Below are 17,461 nucleotides of genomic sequence, written 5' to 3'. Positions count from 1 at the left end.
AAATAGGCAAATATTAAAACATCTCATCCACTATGCCAACATACATTACATTGGTACACATAATGCAGATAAAATAAGTCTCACGACAGGTGAGTATTTAAAATTCCACACTACTATACCAACTAGGTACAAAGCCTCTTTAGGGAAAGCTCCAAACGCAATCCATTTTTTTTTAACATAGATATTTAATTTAATTCAAAAATTTGGAATGGAATAAATAAACCAATAAACAATAAACAAACAAATAAATAAAGAAATAACAATTTTTTAAAAAAAAAATAATAATAAAACAATAGATGAATAAATAATCAACAATAAATAAGTGATAAAATGATATAAAGATATATCAAATAAAATAAAATAAAGAATTTTTTTTTTAGGTTGCTGATGTCAGCAAGAGGGATGCTGATGTCAGCGTCTTCTTCACTGAGCCGGGTCGCAATTCCTGGTTAACGGGTCGCACGACCCGCTTCCCCAACCCGACCGAAAAACCACAAAAACGCCCACCGTTTTCTTCAATTCCTGTGTCTATAGATTCCTTTCAGTGTGGAAAATATTATTCATAGATCAATTTGGCCTAAAGGCCTAGAAATTTTAACACCCAATCGTAATGAAATTCGGCCGCCGAACTCCAGTTTTTTTTTTTTTTTTAAACGTAAACTAACTCAAAAATATTCCATTCGATCCAGAAAAGAAATTCCACAAAGAACCACAATACCCAGATCAAAAATTCGTACAAAACACAATTTTCTCAATATTTTGCAAAAGCAATATACGGCCGAAAATTTTACAATTTATTATTATTATTATTATTATTATTATTGAGTATATAACAGTCGGATTATATTTCACAGACAATCAACATATAATATCCGATTAATAAAGGAAGAGCAAACAATAATAAAATAAATATCATGTAATCAATGTACAGATCATCAATGGCTGAATATATGCTGTTCAATCCGAACATCATAGATACAACGAAGACTAATCATAAAGAAATTTATTATGCATATTAACCATGCTCTGATACCAATTGTTAGATTTTATGGATCTAAATATACATAATAAATTCCATTAATCATAAATTACTAACCTCCAAATGCACTAATTGATAAATTAAATCTTTAATCCTACAAAATAGAAAACAATGTAAAGTAGTATCTATGGACACACTACTCTCAAACCACTCTCAGATCTCTGAAAAACCCTAATATCAAAATACCGTATGACATATGTTTGTTTGCTTGCCCTAGACCTTTTATAGTCTCTGCAAGTCACACTTATCCATTAATTTTAACACACACAAAATACTAATAATTTAATAATATAATAAGACTAGAAAAAATATGGGTAAGTCAATAGGGTTATAAAGAAAGTTGGTCTTCTAGTCCAATTGGCCAACTGGAGTCTTATAGAGAATGTGTGACCAAGAGCCCTACTATAAAATATTAAAATAAATCAGTCCCATTAATAGTATAAATATTCCCTGTAAGTGAGTAAATGATAATGCTAAGTCCACAATTATTAATTTATTTAACAGGATAATCTCTGTTTGTACATCTTTGAAGCATTGTTTTAGTCATCGATTTTGTTCTCTTTTTTTTTTTTTTTTTTTTCATTTGACTTTCTTGTACAGCTGTTTTCAACAAGGAAGAAGACATTGCAACCTATACTATTAGGGCAGTGGATGACCCAAGAACCTTGAACAAAATCCTCTACATCAAGCCCCCTGCTAACATCTACTCATGTAACGATCTTATGTCTTTATGGGTGAAAAAAATTGGCAATACTCTTGAAAGGGTCTATGTTTCAGAAGAGCAACTTCTAAAGAACATTGAAGGTCTGTGAGTGTTGTCAAGCACTTATGGAAATTTTAACTTTTGTAATTCTTGGTTTCATTCAAATTCTAAGTTTTGGGGCAGTTCATTAAAATTCCTGGTTTTCTTTGTTCCACTGTTTTTGCAGAGGCACCTATTCTAGACAGTTTGGTATTATCAGTTGGTTACTCTATATTCGTGAAAGGAGATCACTCTAACTTTGAGATCGAGCCCTCATTTGGAGTGGAAGCTTCCGAGCTTTATCCGGATGTTAAATACACAACGGTGGATGAGTACCTCAATCAGTTTGTATGAGAATCACCTACCTTGTTCAGTTTGTATGGGATTGTAGTGACGCCCCGATGGTGTTGCTTGTTTCTTAAGTAAATCTGCAGTGTCTTAATTACAAACAGAATTGGGGCTATACTTTGATTGTGTCCATCTTTGTGTCCTGATCACATCATGCAACTGGTTCTATGTTTTTCCCTTAATTTTCCTTTTCTTTCTTGTAAATGGTGGTTATTATTGTAGATTTCAAGCAAATGTCATTGGTTTTGAGCATCTGAGTTATTATAATATATGGATTTGTTTCATGTTAGAATTTTGGTGGATTATTTTGCTCTGGTTTGTTTTCGGTTATGCACCCAGAATGATTTAGCTCTGGCAAAGACTACTTGTTTCGGAAATGAGAAAACATTCCCTCTGCTTCTCAAGTATAAGTTTTCTAATGGGTTTTGCAACTTTAAGATTTAGCTCCTCTTATTGGGTATTTTTTTTTTTTCTTTTTATTTAATATTTTGCTTGGGCTCATTTCGTCTAGTTTAATCCCTTATGATTTGGTCTATTTTTCATTGTAAAAATAATAAAATTGATTTTCAAAGTTAAAAGCTTCATTTATGAAGTGGGTTAATATAATGCTTAGAATTGAAAAATGGTAAAAATAACAAGGAGAAAAAAAGTAAGAAGTTTCAAGTATCTAAAGGTTCTCTGGGACCCTGATATTTCGATTACTTTCTTATTCATTAGTTGCTGAAAATGTGAAGAGTCTGGTGCTAAGCTGTTTTAAAAATCTGAGTTGCAACATGGCAAAATTTTGGGCTTGCCTCTGCACAAAGCGGTGAAAAGATCCGGCCATGCCGGCTTTCCTCAAGATAACTGTAAACTAAAATCGGAATATTTCATTTGAATATTGAATATTTCATTTACACCTTTTCAATTTTTGATTTAATTCCAATTAAATTTACGACTTTAAAAAATATACTCTGAAATTTATCTATCAATTTTAATATAATTAATTTTTATAATTATAAATTATAAATATAATTATTATAAAGTTAAGAAGAATAAATGAAATTTACTCCAAAAAAAAAAAAATATATATATATATATATATATTCAAATCTGCAATGTTACCCCATTACTTTTAGATGGGACGTGTAGTGGGTAATTTTTTTTCCAATGAAAGCCGAACATTTCAAACCAAACTAGTTAGATACCTGTCTTTTCTCTTGTAAACTTTACTTATTTTGTTAATCAATGCAAAAATTGGATAAGTTAGGAAGATGATTGAATTTGAAGGGAAATATACAGAACTAAAAAAATATACATATTATGGAATATTTATAATTGTTTGTTTTAAATTTTTTTTAATAATATTACTATTGTTGTTGATCATTATCAATGAAACAATTAATAGTTAGATGCATTTAAATCAATTTTAACTTTTTTCAAACTAAAATACTAAATGAAAAAATGAATTCCTTGACATAAATCTATTAGCAATTAAAATATAAATATAGATTGGATTAGTATTTGTGCCTAACAATGACAAACAACATTTTGTAATGGATAGAACTAATTTAGTAATGGATCGGCAATGCTTTGACAATGATGTTGCATTAGCCTGGCTAAAGATATTGGAGATATCTTAGCAAAACAAAAGAGAACGAGGAGTCAGGGTCGGAAAGAGAAGAGTACGTGGATAGTGACAGTATCTTACACTTAATAAATTGTTCATTAAGATTGTCTCATTAGGAGTCACTGTTGACGTGACAAATAAATACCATTCACATTATTAGAAGAAAACTGGTGACCTTCAAACAGCTGCACTGTATGTACTCAATCTAATAAATACCAAGTAAAAACCAGCTTAATGGTGGTGATCGTGTAAGGTTGTTGTCTTTTTCTTTTATGTGTGTGGGTGTGTGTGGGTGTGTGGGTGTGTATTTTCTTATGATCAGCAAAAATATCAAACAGTTTGAGTTGATGACATGAAAGCTCAGAAATATTTGCTATCTTCTGCTTAAATGGTTTCCCTTTAAAAGTAAAGGTAGGGTTGATCAGTAGGCATTGGCATCCTCATTCCCATTAACAATGTCAGCAAAGAGTAAGATCCTGGTTATTGGTGGGATGGGATACATAGGAAAGTTTATAGTTGAAGCGAGCGCAAAGGCAGGGCATGAGACATCTGCTCTGGTACGTGAAACAACGGTCTCTAACCCAGACAAGTTGAAGATGGTCCATAAATTCCAGGCATTAGGTATCAAGCTTGTGTTGGGGGATTTATACGACATTGAGAGCTTGGTGAATGCTATAAAGCAGGTGGATGTGGTTATATCCGCCGTTGGTATCCCTCAATTAGCCGATCAGATTCATATTATTTCTGCCATTAAACAAGCAGGCAATGTCAAGGTACAATTAATTATCAAAAAAGAAACAACCAAAAATCAATTTTCAACTATACTTATTATATATAATTGTCACACATGCAAAAATACTCTAGGACTGAAGTAACTTATTAGATGGTATATATATTTAATATGTACCACACAATCACAAAAAAATATTTACATAATGCATTTATATTGTTTGACATATGCGTGATACAAATATAAAACTCATTTTCTAACAACTTAAAAGCTTTTGGATAGATAGTAATTTAACACATATTTGATATATGCAGAGGTTCTTCCCAGCAGAATTCGGAAACGATGCGGATCGGGTTCATGGGGAAGCAGTAGAGCCAGCAAAATCAGCATTTGAGTCCAAAGCTAAAATCAGGCGTGCTGTTGAAGGGCAAGGAATTCCCTACACCTACGTTTGCTCCAATTACTTTGCTGGTTGTGTCCTTCCCATTCCATCTCAGCCTGGAGACAAAGTGGTCATTTTAGGTGATGGAAACCCAAAAGGTTACTAATAAAATCTTATAACTTAAAAATACCCCTTCTAATTTTTATTCTTTTTTTTTTTTCTCTGAATTCTTTTTGTTCTATGTTATATACATTTTTTTTTTTTTACAGCAATTTTTAACAAGGAAGAGGACATTGCAACTTATATAATTAGAGCAGTAGAGGATCCAAGAACCTTGAACAAAATCCTCTACGTCAAACCCCCCGCCAACATCTACTCATTCAATGAGCTTGTGTCTTTGTGGGAGGCAAAGATTGCCAAATCCTTTGAGAGGGTCTACATTCCAGAGGACCAACTACTCCACAATATTCAAGGTCAGCAAGTACTATTTTGTTAATATTTTGAAAATTTAAGTTTCAATGTTTGACTTTTGCTAGCTAGTTTATATTCTTGTTTTGTTTCAACTCTAAATTTTGTGGTTTTTTTTTTTTTTTTTTTTTTTTTTTTTTGGTTTTTTTCCATGTGTTTTCAGAAGCTTCGGCCCCATTGGATATTATATTATCAGTTGGTCACTCAGTTTTTGTGAAAGGAGATCAGACTAACTTTGAGATCGAGCCCTCATTTGGAGTGGAAGCTTCGGAGATTTATCCAGATATTAAGTACACAACCGTGGACGAGTACCTCAACCAGTTTGTATGAATGATATTCAAGACCGTTGTTCTTGTGAGAAGTGACTAAATTTGTACCATCTTACATCCTTAATTTAATGAATAACTAAATAAATTATATGAACTTAATAGTCTTTACGAAAACAGAGAGTTCTCTGCTTCTTGATTAGAGTTCTCTAGCCTTAGTCCTCTGCTTAATTATAAGATATGATCATTTTTACAAAAGAGTTTCATTTCTAAAGGACCCAGTCCAACTTGGTTCAGATATTATATCGTCTGGCAACAAGCCAAACGATATCATGACAGACAAAATTTGAACAACATTTTAACCATATGTAATTCTTTATACAAGGGTCATTTTATTTTCCTTTACATTTTCATTTTTTTAACGTGTTTTACTTAAATATGTATGATACAAAATAAATCCAAGTTTTTTTTTTTTTTTTTTTTTTGTCCGGGGGGGGGGGGGGGGGGGGGGGGGGGGTGACGTGGGGGTGTTGTCAAACTTACTGAATGTGAGCAAGTGCCAAGTAATGGACATATTGAAGTGAATTTTATTATGCTAAAGATGGAAAAGGAGAATAAAGGACACTTAAATTTTTTCAGTATTCAAATAAGAGGACGGAGGCTGATCTCTATTGTGCCATTGTACATGCATCTCCCACTCTCCCTATACAATACCATGGACATGATATTGTAATTTAAGGCATATTTTCAAACATTAAAAGAAAGAAAAATGTTATTCATCAAGGCTAAGGCTATGACCATCACAAATAGAATTCACATGCTTATGTAAAAATTCAATTAATTATCTTTATAAGTTCACTTTTTCATATTAAATTTATTAGTTTAAAAAAAATTAAAAAACAAATAAACACTACAAATTAACAATGATCATATTAGCAATATGATATGGTCATGTACGTTGTCAGCTCTACCATGTGCATTATAACTTGTTTCTTATGGATTTAATTCTTAATTTTTTATTTTGGAAATTAGTGGATTCAAACTCGAAATTTAAGGAAATAGTGGTTTTCCTACTAGCTGTGTTCAGTAGAGACAGAGATTTAATAAATTGACATCAACAATTACCGGTAGTTATGATATGATGATATAATATGGACACATGGACATGACGACGTATTATCATTCTAATAAACTTAACTATGTGCATGCTTAATTTTCAGGTAGCTGTCTATAATATTAATACCCTTGACACGCTTGGCCTTATTATCAAATTGGCTTAGTTATTTTTTGCACATAAACATGTAGGCCTAGACAATTTTTTTTTTCTTTTTTTTTTTTTTGGTGCATTTAAAGCAATCAACCTAACTTGTACATTTACATATAATAATGAATTGTCCAATCCAATTTCAATAGGTCGGATTGAGTATGTTTAGATTTGATATCAATAAATAAAAAAAGCCATAAAATTTATGATTTTGTAGATATTTGTTTTGATTAGCCAAAAAGAGCAATCAAATGGTGACGGGAAACTGAAATCAATTTAGGTATACATGTATTCGGCATGTATGGCATACCAAGTAGATGATGATTTATACATTAATAACCTTTTGCATGCCCCAGCTCTCTTACATCTTTCGGTATATGCACTTCCATTTGCTTATCACTCCGACTCCATTAATGGCGGCAAAGAGCAAGATCTTGGTAATCGGTGGGACAGGACACATGGGAAAATTCATAGTAGAAGCGAGTGCCAAGGCAGGCCATGAGACCTTTGCTTTGGTTCGAGAAGCAACGCTGAAAAATCCAACCAAGGCTAATATGATCAACAGCTTCAAGAAGTTGGGCGTGAAAATTGTGCTGGGGGATTTGTTTGACAATGAGAGCCTGGTAAAGGTATTAAAGCAGGTGGACGTGGTGATATCCACGGTTGGTCTTGAACAATATGACCATCAGCTTCACATTATATCTGCCATCAAACAAGTCACAAATGTCAAGGTACCAATTATCGATTATGTATATCACATTTTGAAAAGTACTCTTTCAAAATATAGTACCAAATAAAATTTTACGAATGTTGCTAGCTTGATGAGTATAATAGCTTACTATAGTGGTGTTAGTCATCCTAAATAAGATGTCCTATGATGTGCACACCACTAAATACCATAAACATGCACGCACATTATAACAAATTTTGATATCAATTTTGTCATAGAAAATATCGGATTCACAGAGTTTATAGAATTAGGTAAGAATTTAATACTAAATATTATTTTCGAAAAACTAATTTTATTTTATAATGAATAAGTCCATACTATATGGACCTAACATGATAAAGTATTTGTTCTCAAGTATATATATATATATATATAAATTTTATTAAACCCTTATATTACCTCATTATATATATGTTAGTTATTAACAATTGTAACTATTTTTCAATGGTGAGATTCAAAGATTCTTCCCTGCTGAATTTGGAATGGATGCGGATAGAGTGCATGCAGTTGAGCCAGAAGAATCAGCATTTGGTAGTAAAGCTAAAATCCGTCGGGCTATCGAAGCCAGCGGGATACCATACACCTATGTGTGCTGCAACTTCTTTGCGGGCCGCTTCCTTCACACAATGTTGCAGCCAGGAGCCACAGCTCCCCCTAGAGATCAACTCATGGTCTTTGGCGATGGAAACCTTAAAGGTAAATATAAATAAGCTCCACATTTTCCCATATTGCCAATTGGTGTTCACAATTTGTTATTTTTTTTTTTTAACTTTATTTTATTATATTTGTCGTAAAGGTATTTTTAACAAGGAAGAGGACGTTGCAACCTATACAATTAGGACAGTGGATGACCCAAGAACCTTGAATAAAATCCTCTACATTAAGCCTCCTGCTAATATCTACTCGTTTAATGAGCTCGTGTCTTTGTGGGAGAAAAAAATTGGCAAAACCCTAGAAAAGGTCTATGTTCCCGAGGACAAACTACTTGAAAATATTCAAGGTTCACACTTTTTATGGAAATTCTCAGCCAAAATTAAACTACCTGCTTTCTTTTTTTTTTCTTTTTTTTTTTCTTTTTTTTTTTTTTTTTTTTGTGGCTTAAATTTGAATGTTTTTCATGCTATCCAAACTCTAAATTTTGGGTTTTTATTTATTTTTGCAGAGGCCTCGGCTCCAAACGATGCGATATTATCAATTGGTCACTCAGTTTTTGTAAAGGGAGATCAAACTAATTTTGTGATCCAGCCTTCATTTGGTCTTGAAGCTTCGGAGCTTTATCCAGATATTAAATACACAACCGTGGATGAGTACCTAAACCAATTTGTATAAGATTAAATGGTTGCCAGCTTCTTCAGAAAGTAGATGTGATTTATATAATTTTAATGAATAAACAAAAAATGTAGTCTAGCTTTTACAAACAGATCAATGAGAGAATGTGTTCGTCCTTTATTCAACTACCCCTTTTGTTACCTCATTAAATTATGCAGTGGAAGTTTAGAGATGAGCTGTTTGCCTTATTTTCCTTTTTGTCTCATTCTTTTTTTTTTAAAGGTCTTGTTTTCCCTGTCCTCTATTTCTTTATTAAATAATATCTCTACATTGAACTGCTTATTGTCAATTTTTTTTTTTTTTTTTTTTTTTGGAATGACATTGAATTGTTTATTCTCAAATGGACAATATGGTCTATGGACAACGCTAAATTAGCTTTCGAATCCCCAAACAAACAGAAAATTGATGTCCTAATAAGTTTTTTATTTTATTTTTAAAGAATTTCTTGGTAGGTTAATACCGTTATAAATTAAAATATAGACAATGTGTACACCCGTTGATTACACTACCATAGACCACTACCTGAAAATTGTTTGTCTGAGATATTTGCTACTATGTTCTCGAACAAACATTGCCTTGTCCCAGAATTATCGAGTCCCTAGACACAAAAGAATGTCACATTATATGGATCCCATATTATGGGTTTCATACAAAATTATGTATAGGAAATGGGTAGTCATGGGTCCATAGGACTTCTTGCTCAAATTTTCGCATGTAAACCTGCACTGTTTTCAAGTGATGAATAAAATATAGTATGTAACAGAGAGATTGGGCTAATAAGATGATATCCTTGATTATCTCCATCTTTGTTGATCTCTGTGTTACCTTGGTGAAGGATTAATAATGCAATTCTATGCAAATATACATTCAGATTAATCAAATCTATTTTCCTTTTTTTTATTTCTTTTTTTTCTTTTTGCCTATGCTATGATTCAGGCCCTGCTTCTATTTTTCTGTTCGAACAAATTCTTTCAGTCTTTTTTTTTTTTTTTTCCTTTTTTTTTTTTTTTTTAAAATAGTGGCTCGTTTTTAACGATTGCTGAATAAACTGAAAAATATACTAGACAAGATAACACAGAAAAAGTATTTCTTTTGTTTTTCTATATAATTCTTCTCAACGGATTAATCAAGAGAGACAATGGTTATTTTTATTTATTTATTTGTTTTGAATGACAGACTCGTTATTGAAAATACTTTCTCATCACATTTAAATTTTTTTTTTCATTTTCTTAATTTCTTTTCTTTAATAATAACATTTAAAATTTGTATATTTAATTTTATTTTTATCTTTACATTTTCTTATCCTTATAATTTTCTTTTCTTTCAAGACCACCTAATAGAAATTAAAATCTTTCTGTATTGACTATTTATTTTCCTGGTGATACTAAACTTAAAACGCAGTCTAGCTAAAAACGAATATAACACACACTCTCTCTCTCTCTCTCTCTCTCTCTCTCTCTCTCTCTCTCACACACACATACACATACACACGCGAAAGAAAAACAAATAAAACTGTTCAGAATCAGAATTCCTTAAAACGCAACTCAAAATTCATAGCAAATTTTGCCTCATAAAAAAGCCGTATTGTGGTGAATCACAATAGATAATAAATCCATAAATTAACATCTAATCTTTGAACTCATCAATGGGTTTATTCGTTCATGCCCATCTTTCCTCTGCGACCTTTTTTTCCCTTTGCTGAAGCTTTTGCAGATCCTTTACCTTTCTGAGCCTTGGCATTCTTTCCCTTCTTTGAATTTCCTTTTCCTGGTTTACCTGCACCACCGTGAGTCCTCGCATCCTTTTTCATTCGCCGATCAACAAGGACTTTGCCCTTGCCAACCCTCACTTTGACTCCCTTCTTTGCAACCACATACTCCTTTTGAGGCCTTTTAGGTGTAGCCTTCTTATATAGCTGTTCAATTTGCTTGCTCTTTGATCGATCAGAAATGTCTGTCTGGTCTGCTATTATGTTTGCCTTCTTCCGAATTTTCTCGAGCTTCTTCATGGCAACCCGCTTTTTCCTAGCCTTTGCCTCAGCCACTTTCTTTGCAGGCCGGGCGTTAATTTCTTTAAACTGTGCTCTCATAGCGGCAACCTCTTCTTTGGTCACAGGCTTAATTGGCTGGCGATGTCTCTTTTCTTCCTCCAAAAACCACTGTGGTAATCCATCATCATCAAACATGTACCTATTATAGGCATCATCAAGTATCTGCTCCCTCTGCTTTTTCCTCAGCATTTTCTTCGCACAAGCAAGTATTTCAGCTTTTGTCTCCACATCTTCATCTGAGGATGAGTCACTTGAATCTGTATCCGGAGCAGGGACAACCTCAAAATCTTCATCTGCCTTGGAAGTTTGTTGTCGAAGCTGATTTGGTACCACAGCATGGTTTGCTGCCTTTTCCTTGGCCTTTTCTGGCAATTGATGTTTCTCCTGTTTCCTGTCAATTTCCATTTCATCTTCGCTGTTGAACTTATCCAAATCCCCATCCTCCACAGCTTCAGCAAAAATGTCCTGACTAAACCACTTGTTTGTAATCTCATCTTCTGTTGGCTTTTCCCCATCATCAAGTGGTACCATGAGAGGATTCCCTTCCTCATCACCATGGTCTTTGTCTGATTCATATTCAGACTGCATTATCTCATCATCGCTGCCACCCTGTACAATCCAAAAGAATTAAAAATTGTGCAAAATTGTTATTGTAACAAGCACAAAGAATATGCAATTATAATTGTCAAATTTTTTACATGACAAACTTTGAAAGAAAAGCATCTGCTGAGAAAGCCTAGAAATAAAAATAGGACACTGGGGAAAATACACAAAAAAAACACAAAGAAAGTTAATTTCATGATGTTTACTCTGCAACTACAGGGTTCTACACAATCAGATGAGTGCTATACCTCTAGTAGTTGGTCATCTTCAGATCGCAATTGTTTTGCACGCTTCCGCTGTTTAGTACTTCCTTCCTTTTTTGTCACAAAATGTTCATAAGCCGTATCAAGAAACTCTTCTATTTTTTCATCATATCTGACAAAAGAATACAACGTTTGATTACACATGCATATAAGGATGAGAAAAAATCCTCATGTTAACAGAGTTCATCTCCAACATAGGTTAGGGAGGAATTACCTTCTACGTTCTTCATCCGAGTCTAAATCACTAGATGAATCTTCTTCTGTTGCCCTGTGGGTTTCTTCATTTTCACTATCACCCAGGTGACCATTCTCATCATCATATTCATTGGAATCAACAGCTATAAGATCTTTCTTACCCTGAAGAACCATCATACAAGTTACAACCACCAAACAGAAGTTGAGATGAAAAAGTATTACCAATATGTTGTTTTCATGTACTCAATTTTTCTTTTCCTTCGTACAGTAAATAATATATACCAGATAGAAAACCTTATCAAAGGGCAGAAAAGACGAGATTTTTTAACTTCCAAAGATGTTAGAGAAAAGAAACCAAGATCTACAACAGTAGGACATATATATCGTGGGGTGTGAGTGCTGTGTGCACAACCTATCATGATTAGCGAAGCTGTTTCTATGTAACTATCTTACCAAGAGTTATAAAAAGAAAGCATAGATGCATGATAATATGTACAAGCACCACACCTTGATGGAAGATAAAGAAAACAGCTCATGGTCAATATACCCATCATCTGTTGCATCTGTTTGCATCCCTGTCGCCTTCCGTGCCTTGTCCTGTAAATTAGCAGTTAAAAATGCTGAATAATATAAGGGCAAAAATATGCGCATCATTTATCTGGAGTTCAAAATGACAGTTTTTTTTCTGATCAGAGGAAAATGATCATCTGAAAATTAAGACATCCTTATATCTCTTCCTTGCAAAATAACTAGAAACAATGTGGGATCACATGTTTTAATTTCATAGGAAAAGCTTAACGCATAAATGCATAAACAAGGTGAAGAGGATCTCCGAACACAAAATGCAGCATCGAGTCAATGACATTGACTACCTCAATCAGACTACCAAAGGTTTAGACTTTATTTTCTAATAGATATGGTTATTATTTATCCCCTTTTAATCATTTTCTAAATAATTATTTAAATGCATAAATTTACAAAGATGGCAGTGGCTTTTGTATATTGTGAAATACATCTTTTATGCTGCTGATGTTTATAATGTAAGAAATCCTCTCTTTTAATTATCTCATTAAAAATTATGACAGATATCTCCACTGCATTTCACATGAGAAGAGAGGGAGAGAAAGACAACAAACCTTGGCTCTTCTCTTTGCAATTAGCTTTTTTTCTCGTTTACTCTTGCGCTGCATGGCATTTGCCATCTCTTCCATTTCATTTAGTATTCGATCATCTTCATCCACCTTATCCTCATCTTCAACATCTCTAGCAGTGGTAGATTCAACCTTCTGTGAAGAAGACAATGCCTTTCTTATCTGTATCCGCCACCTATATGACCCAAAAAGAAGGACAAATAGTGTTAGTATGAAACATGCAAAGAAAAAGCTTCAGTTAATAAATACTCCAGAGTCAAACATATAGAGATGCATAGTGTTACGCCAATTTTCTCACATTTCCCTCTAACATAAATGATATATTAAAAATTCAAGCATTTACTTTCTTGTATGCTGTAACATTACAATCATAGGCCTTGATGTTAAGAGTTTAATGAACCAAAAAAAAAAAAAAAAAAAAGCATAATCCACTGGGTTTCATAGCTGGTAAATTTTACAAATCCTAAATCTTCAGGAGTACTAAAACTTGCTTCCCCATGTTTCTTTAACCACCCCTACAAAAAGGACAGCATTATAGCTGGACAAGGATGGTCCCAACCTGTCCAGTTGAATACCTAACTGACAAGATGCAGAACCAAATATGGTAGAAAACGAATACAGATATAATAATAGACAGTTATCATCACACCACATTCCCATGGGTGGAGGAAACAGATACTGCTGACTTAGAGTACTTGCATTAACTAACATGAAAAACAATTTACCAGATCCACTCGAACCAACTAGAGTCAAACAATAAACTGCAGCTCTAAATGCAATTCAATAGCCCCAACTTGTTAAACCAATGCCATCCATTAGCACTAGGAATAAATTGACATTCGTTAAATGAAGAGCCTTAAAAGATATTATTCAAGAGGTGGTAATTTTCTACTGGGTGACACACATCCCAACAGCATCGGTGGGATGTAGAAAATAATAATAATAATAATTAAAAAAAATAAAAAATACACATCCCACCAGAGTTGGTGGGATATATATGTGTTGCCCAGGAGAATAAAATCCATTATAAAAGTGCCTCTCCTCACTGAAAAAAATAATAATAACAACAATGAAGGCAGCAGAAGTAATGCTACCATGGCAGAAAGAAGCACATTATAATGCTTAAGAACACGAATTTGAAAAATACGCAAAAATTATCAAAAATAAGTGATTATAAAACAAAATATATCTTACTTTAGAAGATGCTTAAAGTCTTGCTTCCCCAGAACACGGAGATCATCACAAAGAGTTTTAATCTGCCAGATGAAGGTGTTCAATAAAGTAGAAAGTCAAATACGTGTAAGTTGTATCTCTTCTAAATGGCAATGAGACTGAATACATTGGCAGCACAACAAAAAGCTACCTCTTCTGTCGTTGAATCATGATCTTTTAAGGGCAAAGAATCCTGATCATCAAACATGATAGAAGTAACAGAACCAAGGATGTCAAGAGGAGTACCAGACCAAACGAATTCTGCAGCTGTGGACACTTTCCTCAAAGTTGTGTCTCCATCTTCATAGCTGCACGTATATTCTAATCAGAGACAATCATGAATCCACTTTAATCAACTCACAACCAGCATCAACACGATTCTACATTAAAGTTTCACTTCTACAAACAGACTATGTTACTACAGGTAGTAACCTTATTTGCAACTATCATACATTAGAAAAATTATTAGTCATTTGGCACATGTATGACCATCCACACTAAAAGCAACATGAGAACTTAAAATGAAATAATCTACATAAATAAGCACATGCAACCACACTGTCCCATAATTATATAGCTGATGCTCATATAGTTTGTTTGTTCATGACTTATGTGCCTATATAACAAAATTAGTACACTTGATGAAATTCCTCAACGGGAGAAGGTTACCCATCACGATGCCTTTTTTGCTTTGTTCCTCTAAGTACATCCACCACCTGTCAAGGATTTATAAGTGTAAGAGAATGAATATATTACATAATTATGCTTCTAGCATATAAGTGTGACAGGAGCGAAGTCATTTTTTTGCTAGTTATATAAATTACCTTTCTTGGGGGCTCTATAGATCCTTGAAATAGATGCTTCACATCAAGAAGGCGTGGATCAATCTTTGCAGGGGCTGTGTACTTAAAACCCAAAATATATATCTCAGCGGATGCAGAACGACTGGCTGCTGGTTTATCCACCACAACCTTCTCAAATAACTGTATAGGAATTAACACAATAAGAGAAACGCAGACATAAATATAAGCAGAATAAGATAATCTTGATAAGAGAAAATCACCTTGCTCATGCAATATTTGACAGAATCATAGTCCTGTGACCTGAAGACCTGATACAAGATAGTCAAAAGCACTCAGAACTCAAATTGTACCCAGCATTTAAAGAAGTGTATAAAAAAAATAAAAGAACTTTTGAATAATATGTCCACAACTATACCTCAGATTCAAATAGCAACACAAGAATAAAAAATGTTACAAAGATATCATATGCAGAGTAAAATAATTATCCCATATATAAAAAGTTTTATTCTTGTAATTTATTGAAAATGAAATGGTTTGCCAAAACCATTAAAAAAATGCACTATTTCTTAAGAATGATACTTGCAAAGTGCAGAGTATAGGATTTTTCTTCGATTTGATCAAGTCAAAAGCAACAGAAAATAACGGCAGATTCCCTCTGAACTTGCTAGAGGAAGACATCACATTCTTGAAAAATTATACCAACTGGTAGATAAATCAAAGTGATTAATCCCCAAAAGATAGACACAAGGGAAAGGCAACAAGATATAAATGCAGAACCACTAATAGTTATTTCCACCATAATGTTTGCTAAAATTAATAATTTTGAGGGTGTTGGGAGGGATAGAAATTGAATGAAGACTACTTAATGAAACAATATATGCACATAAACAAGAATATCAAAATATTTTCAAGAACGTGGAATTTTTCAATAGATTCACCATCTTATTCGTTCGACCATAAACATCCAAATGTAAAGGTGAACAAAAGGACCACTAAAATTTATGTTTTTCTTTTCTTTTTCTTTTTTTCTAATTTTAAACTTTTTAAGGAGATGACTAATTTTAGTGAATGCTAAAGATTTCACAAATAAGTACGTAGTATAAAAAGAGAGCATAAAATCCAATCGTAAAAACCAGTAATTATCCTGGAAATATAATAAAATGTACCATACAGGAAAATGGATATCAAATTCGATAGTCGTAAAACCAAAAGGGATTAATCAGAAAGTTTCATACTTTTGTAACAAAAGTGCCCTTAGGAGCCAAGAACTGAGTAGCCAACTTCACAGCATCGATGACCAAGGCGTTCTGACTCATGGCTTCCTGCGCCCAAGCACCACCAACATGGGGCGACCCGTCATGGAGCACCAAATCGAAAGCTACACATCCATGCTCGCTCATAAGCCGCTTGATCTTCGCCCTACATTCAGGCTTTGTGATGTCCTGCTGTAGGGCTATGGCACCGCGGATTGGGGTAATTTTCTCCAAGTCGATGCCGACGACGAGGCTGCCGACGGGAACTCGCTGGACTGCAACCTGCATCCAACCACCAGGTGCGGCGCAGAGGTCGAGAACCGCTCGGGATGAGCGAAGGAAGCTGTACTTGGTGTCGAGCTGAACCAGCTTCCATGAAGCTCGGGATCGATAGCCGTGCTCTTTGGCTAAATGGTAGTACTTGTCCAAACGATGCTTACCCTTTACCTTCCCCATTGCCTAAAGGTTTTGCCTCTAGGATTGGTTGTGTCTTTTTGCTCTCTAAAATTAGGGTTTCTGAAACTAGAATCTCCCAAGCCCCTATCGGTGGCTCAGAGAGAACGAACGTGAAGGTGGAGAATTTCGGGTCGGGTCGAGCTTGGGGTTTTGTTAGGGTTTTAGGAGATGATCCATTAGGTATGCCGAATTGCCGACTCATCCCCCACTCATGGGCCTTTGGTAGGCCCACAGGTAATTTCCAACAAATGCAGTTTATTTTATTTTATAAATAAAATAAAGAATATATAAAGTATATATTAATTCTTTTTACTAATTATTTCTTATTTTTTTCTTCTTCTTTTTTTCTAATACTCTTTTTACTAATTAAAATAATTCCTTAACCCTTTTTTATGTTAGAATAGTAGAAACCAGGCTCAGATTGTAATTTTATTATTATTATTTTTATTTTTTTGTAAGTGTTGACGTAAACAACAATAACTAAACAAATAACCAACTAATGCCTTTTTTATTTTTCTTTTTTTTAACATTGGGAGCGGGGAGATTTGACCAACTAATACACCGTTAA

The 17,461-nt window shown here is 33.7% G+C and overlaps 4 protein-coding genes across 4 annotated transcripts; 3 read left to right on the top strand and 1 right to left on the bottom strand.

The window, feature by feature from the left end:
• The first annotated feature begins 1,622 nt into the window (after positions 1–1,622).
• LOC107404006 (phenylcoumaran benzylic ether reductase POP1-like) lies at positions 1,623–2,421 on the top strand. Its single transcript, XM_060811551.1, has 2 exons — positions 1,623–1,843; positions 1,969–2,421. The coding sequence occupies exons 1-2, from the start codon at positions 1,762–1,764 to the stop codon at positions 2,133–2,135; spliced, it is 249 nt and encodes an 82-aa protein (XP_060667534.1). The 5' UTR covers positions 1,623–1,761; the 3' UTR covers positions 2,136–2,421.
• A 1,547-nt stretch (positions 2,422–3,968) lies between these two features.
• Positions 3,969–5,741, top strand: LOC107404007 (phenylcoumaran benzylic ether reductase Pyrc5-like). Its single transcript, XM_016010938.4, has 4 exons — positions 3,969–4,511; positions 4,783–5,008; positions 5,120–5,323; positions 5,482–5,741. Exons 1-4 carry the CDS (start codon positions 4,194–4,196, stop codon positions 5,646–5,648), a joined length of 915 nt encoding a protein of 304 aa, XP_015866424.3. The 5' UTR covers positions 3,969–4,193; the 3' UTR covers positions 5,649–5,741.
• Positions 5,742–7,165: 1,424 nt separating this feature from the next.
• Positions 7,166–9,196, top strand: LOC107404009 (phenylcoumaran benzylic ether reductase POP1-like). The gene is made up of 4 exons (XM_060820445.1): positions 7,166–7,579; positions 8,031–8,274; positions 8,375–8,578; positions 8,741–9,196. Exons 1-4 carry the CDS (start codon positions 7,166–7,168, stop codon positions 8,905–8,907), a joined length of 1,029 nt encoding a protein of 342 aa, XP_060676428.1. The 3' UTR covers positions 8,908–9,196.
• Positions 9,197–10,420: 1,224 nt separating this feature from the next.
• On the bottom strand, positions 10,421–17,050 carry LOC107404012 (adoMet-dependent rRNA methyltransferase spb1). The gene is made up of 11 exons (XM_016010945.4): positions 16,420–17,050; positions 15,445–15,492; positions 15,206–15,364; positions 15,051–15,097; positions 14,533–14,689; positions 14,364–14,425; positions 13,155–13,344; positions 12,526–12,615; positions 12,038–12,180; positions 11,809–11,935; positions 10,421–11,566 (listed from the first exon to the last, which is right to left on the bottom strand). Exons 1-11 carry the CDS (start codon positions 16,891–16,893, stop codon positions 10,559–10,561), a joined length of 2,505 nt encoding a protein of 834 aa, XP_015866431.3. The 5' UTR covers positions 16,894–17,050; the 3' UTR covers positions 10,421–10,558.
• Between the last annotated feature and the right edge of the window lie 411 nt (positions 17,051–17,461).

The sequence above is a fragment of the Ziziphus jujuba genome, chromosome 9 (assembly GCF_031755915.1).
Source record: "Ziziphus jujuba cultivar Dongzao chromosome 9, ASM3175591v1".
Lineage (NCBI taxonomy): Eukaryota > Viridiplantae > Streptophyta > Magnoliopsida > Rosales > Rhamnaceae > Ziziphus > Ziziphus jujuba.
This window is presented reverse-complemented; position numbering and strand designations above follow the sequence as displayed.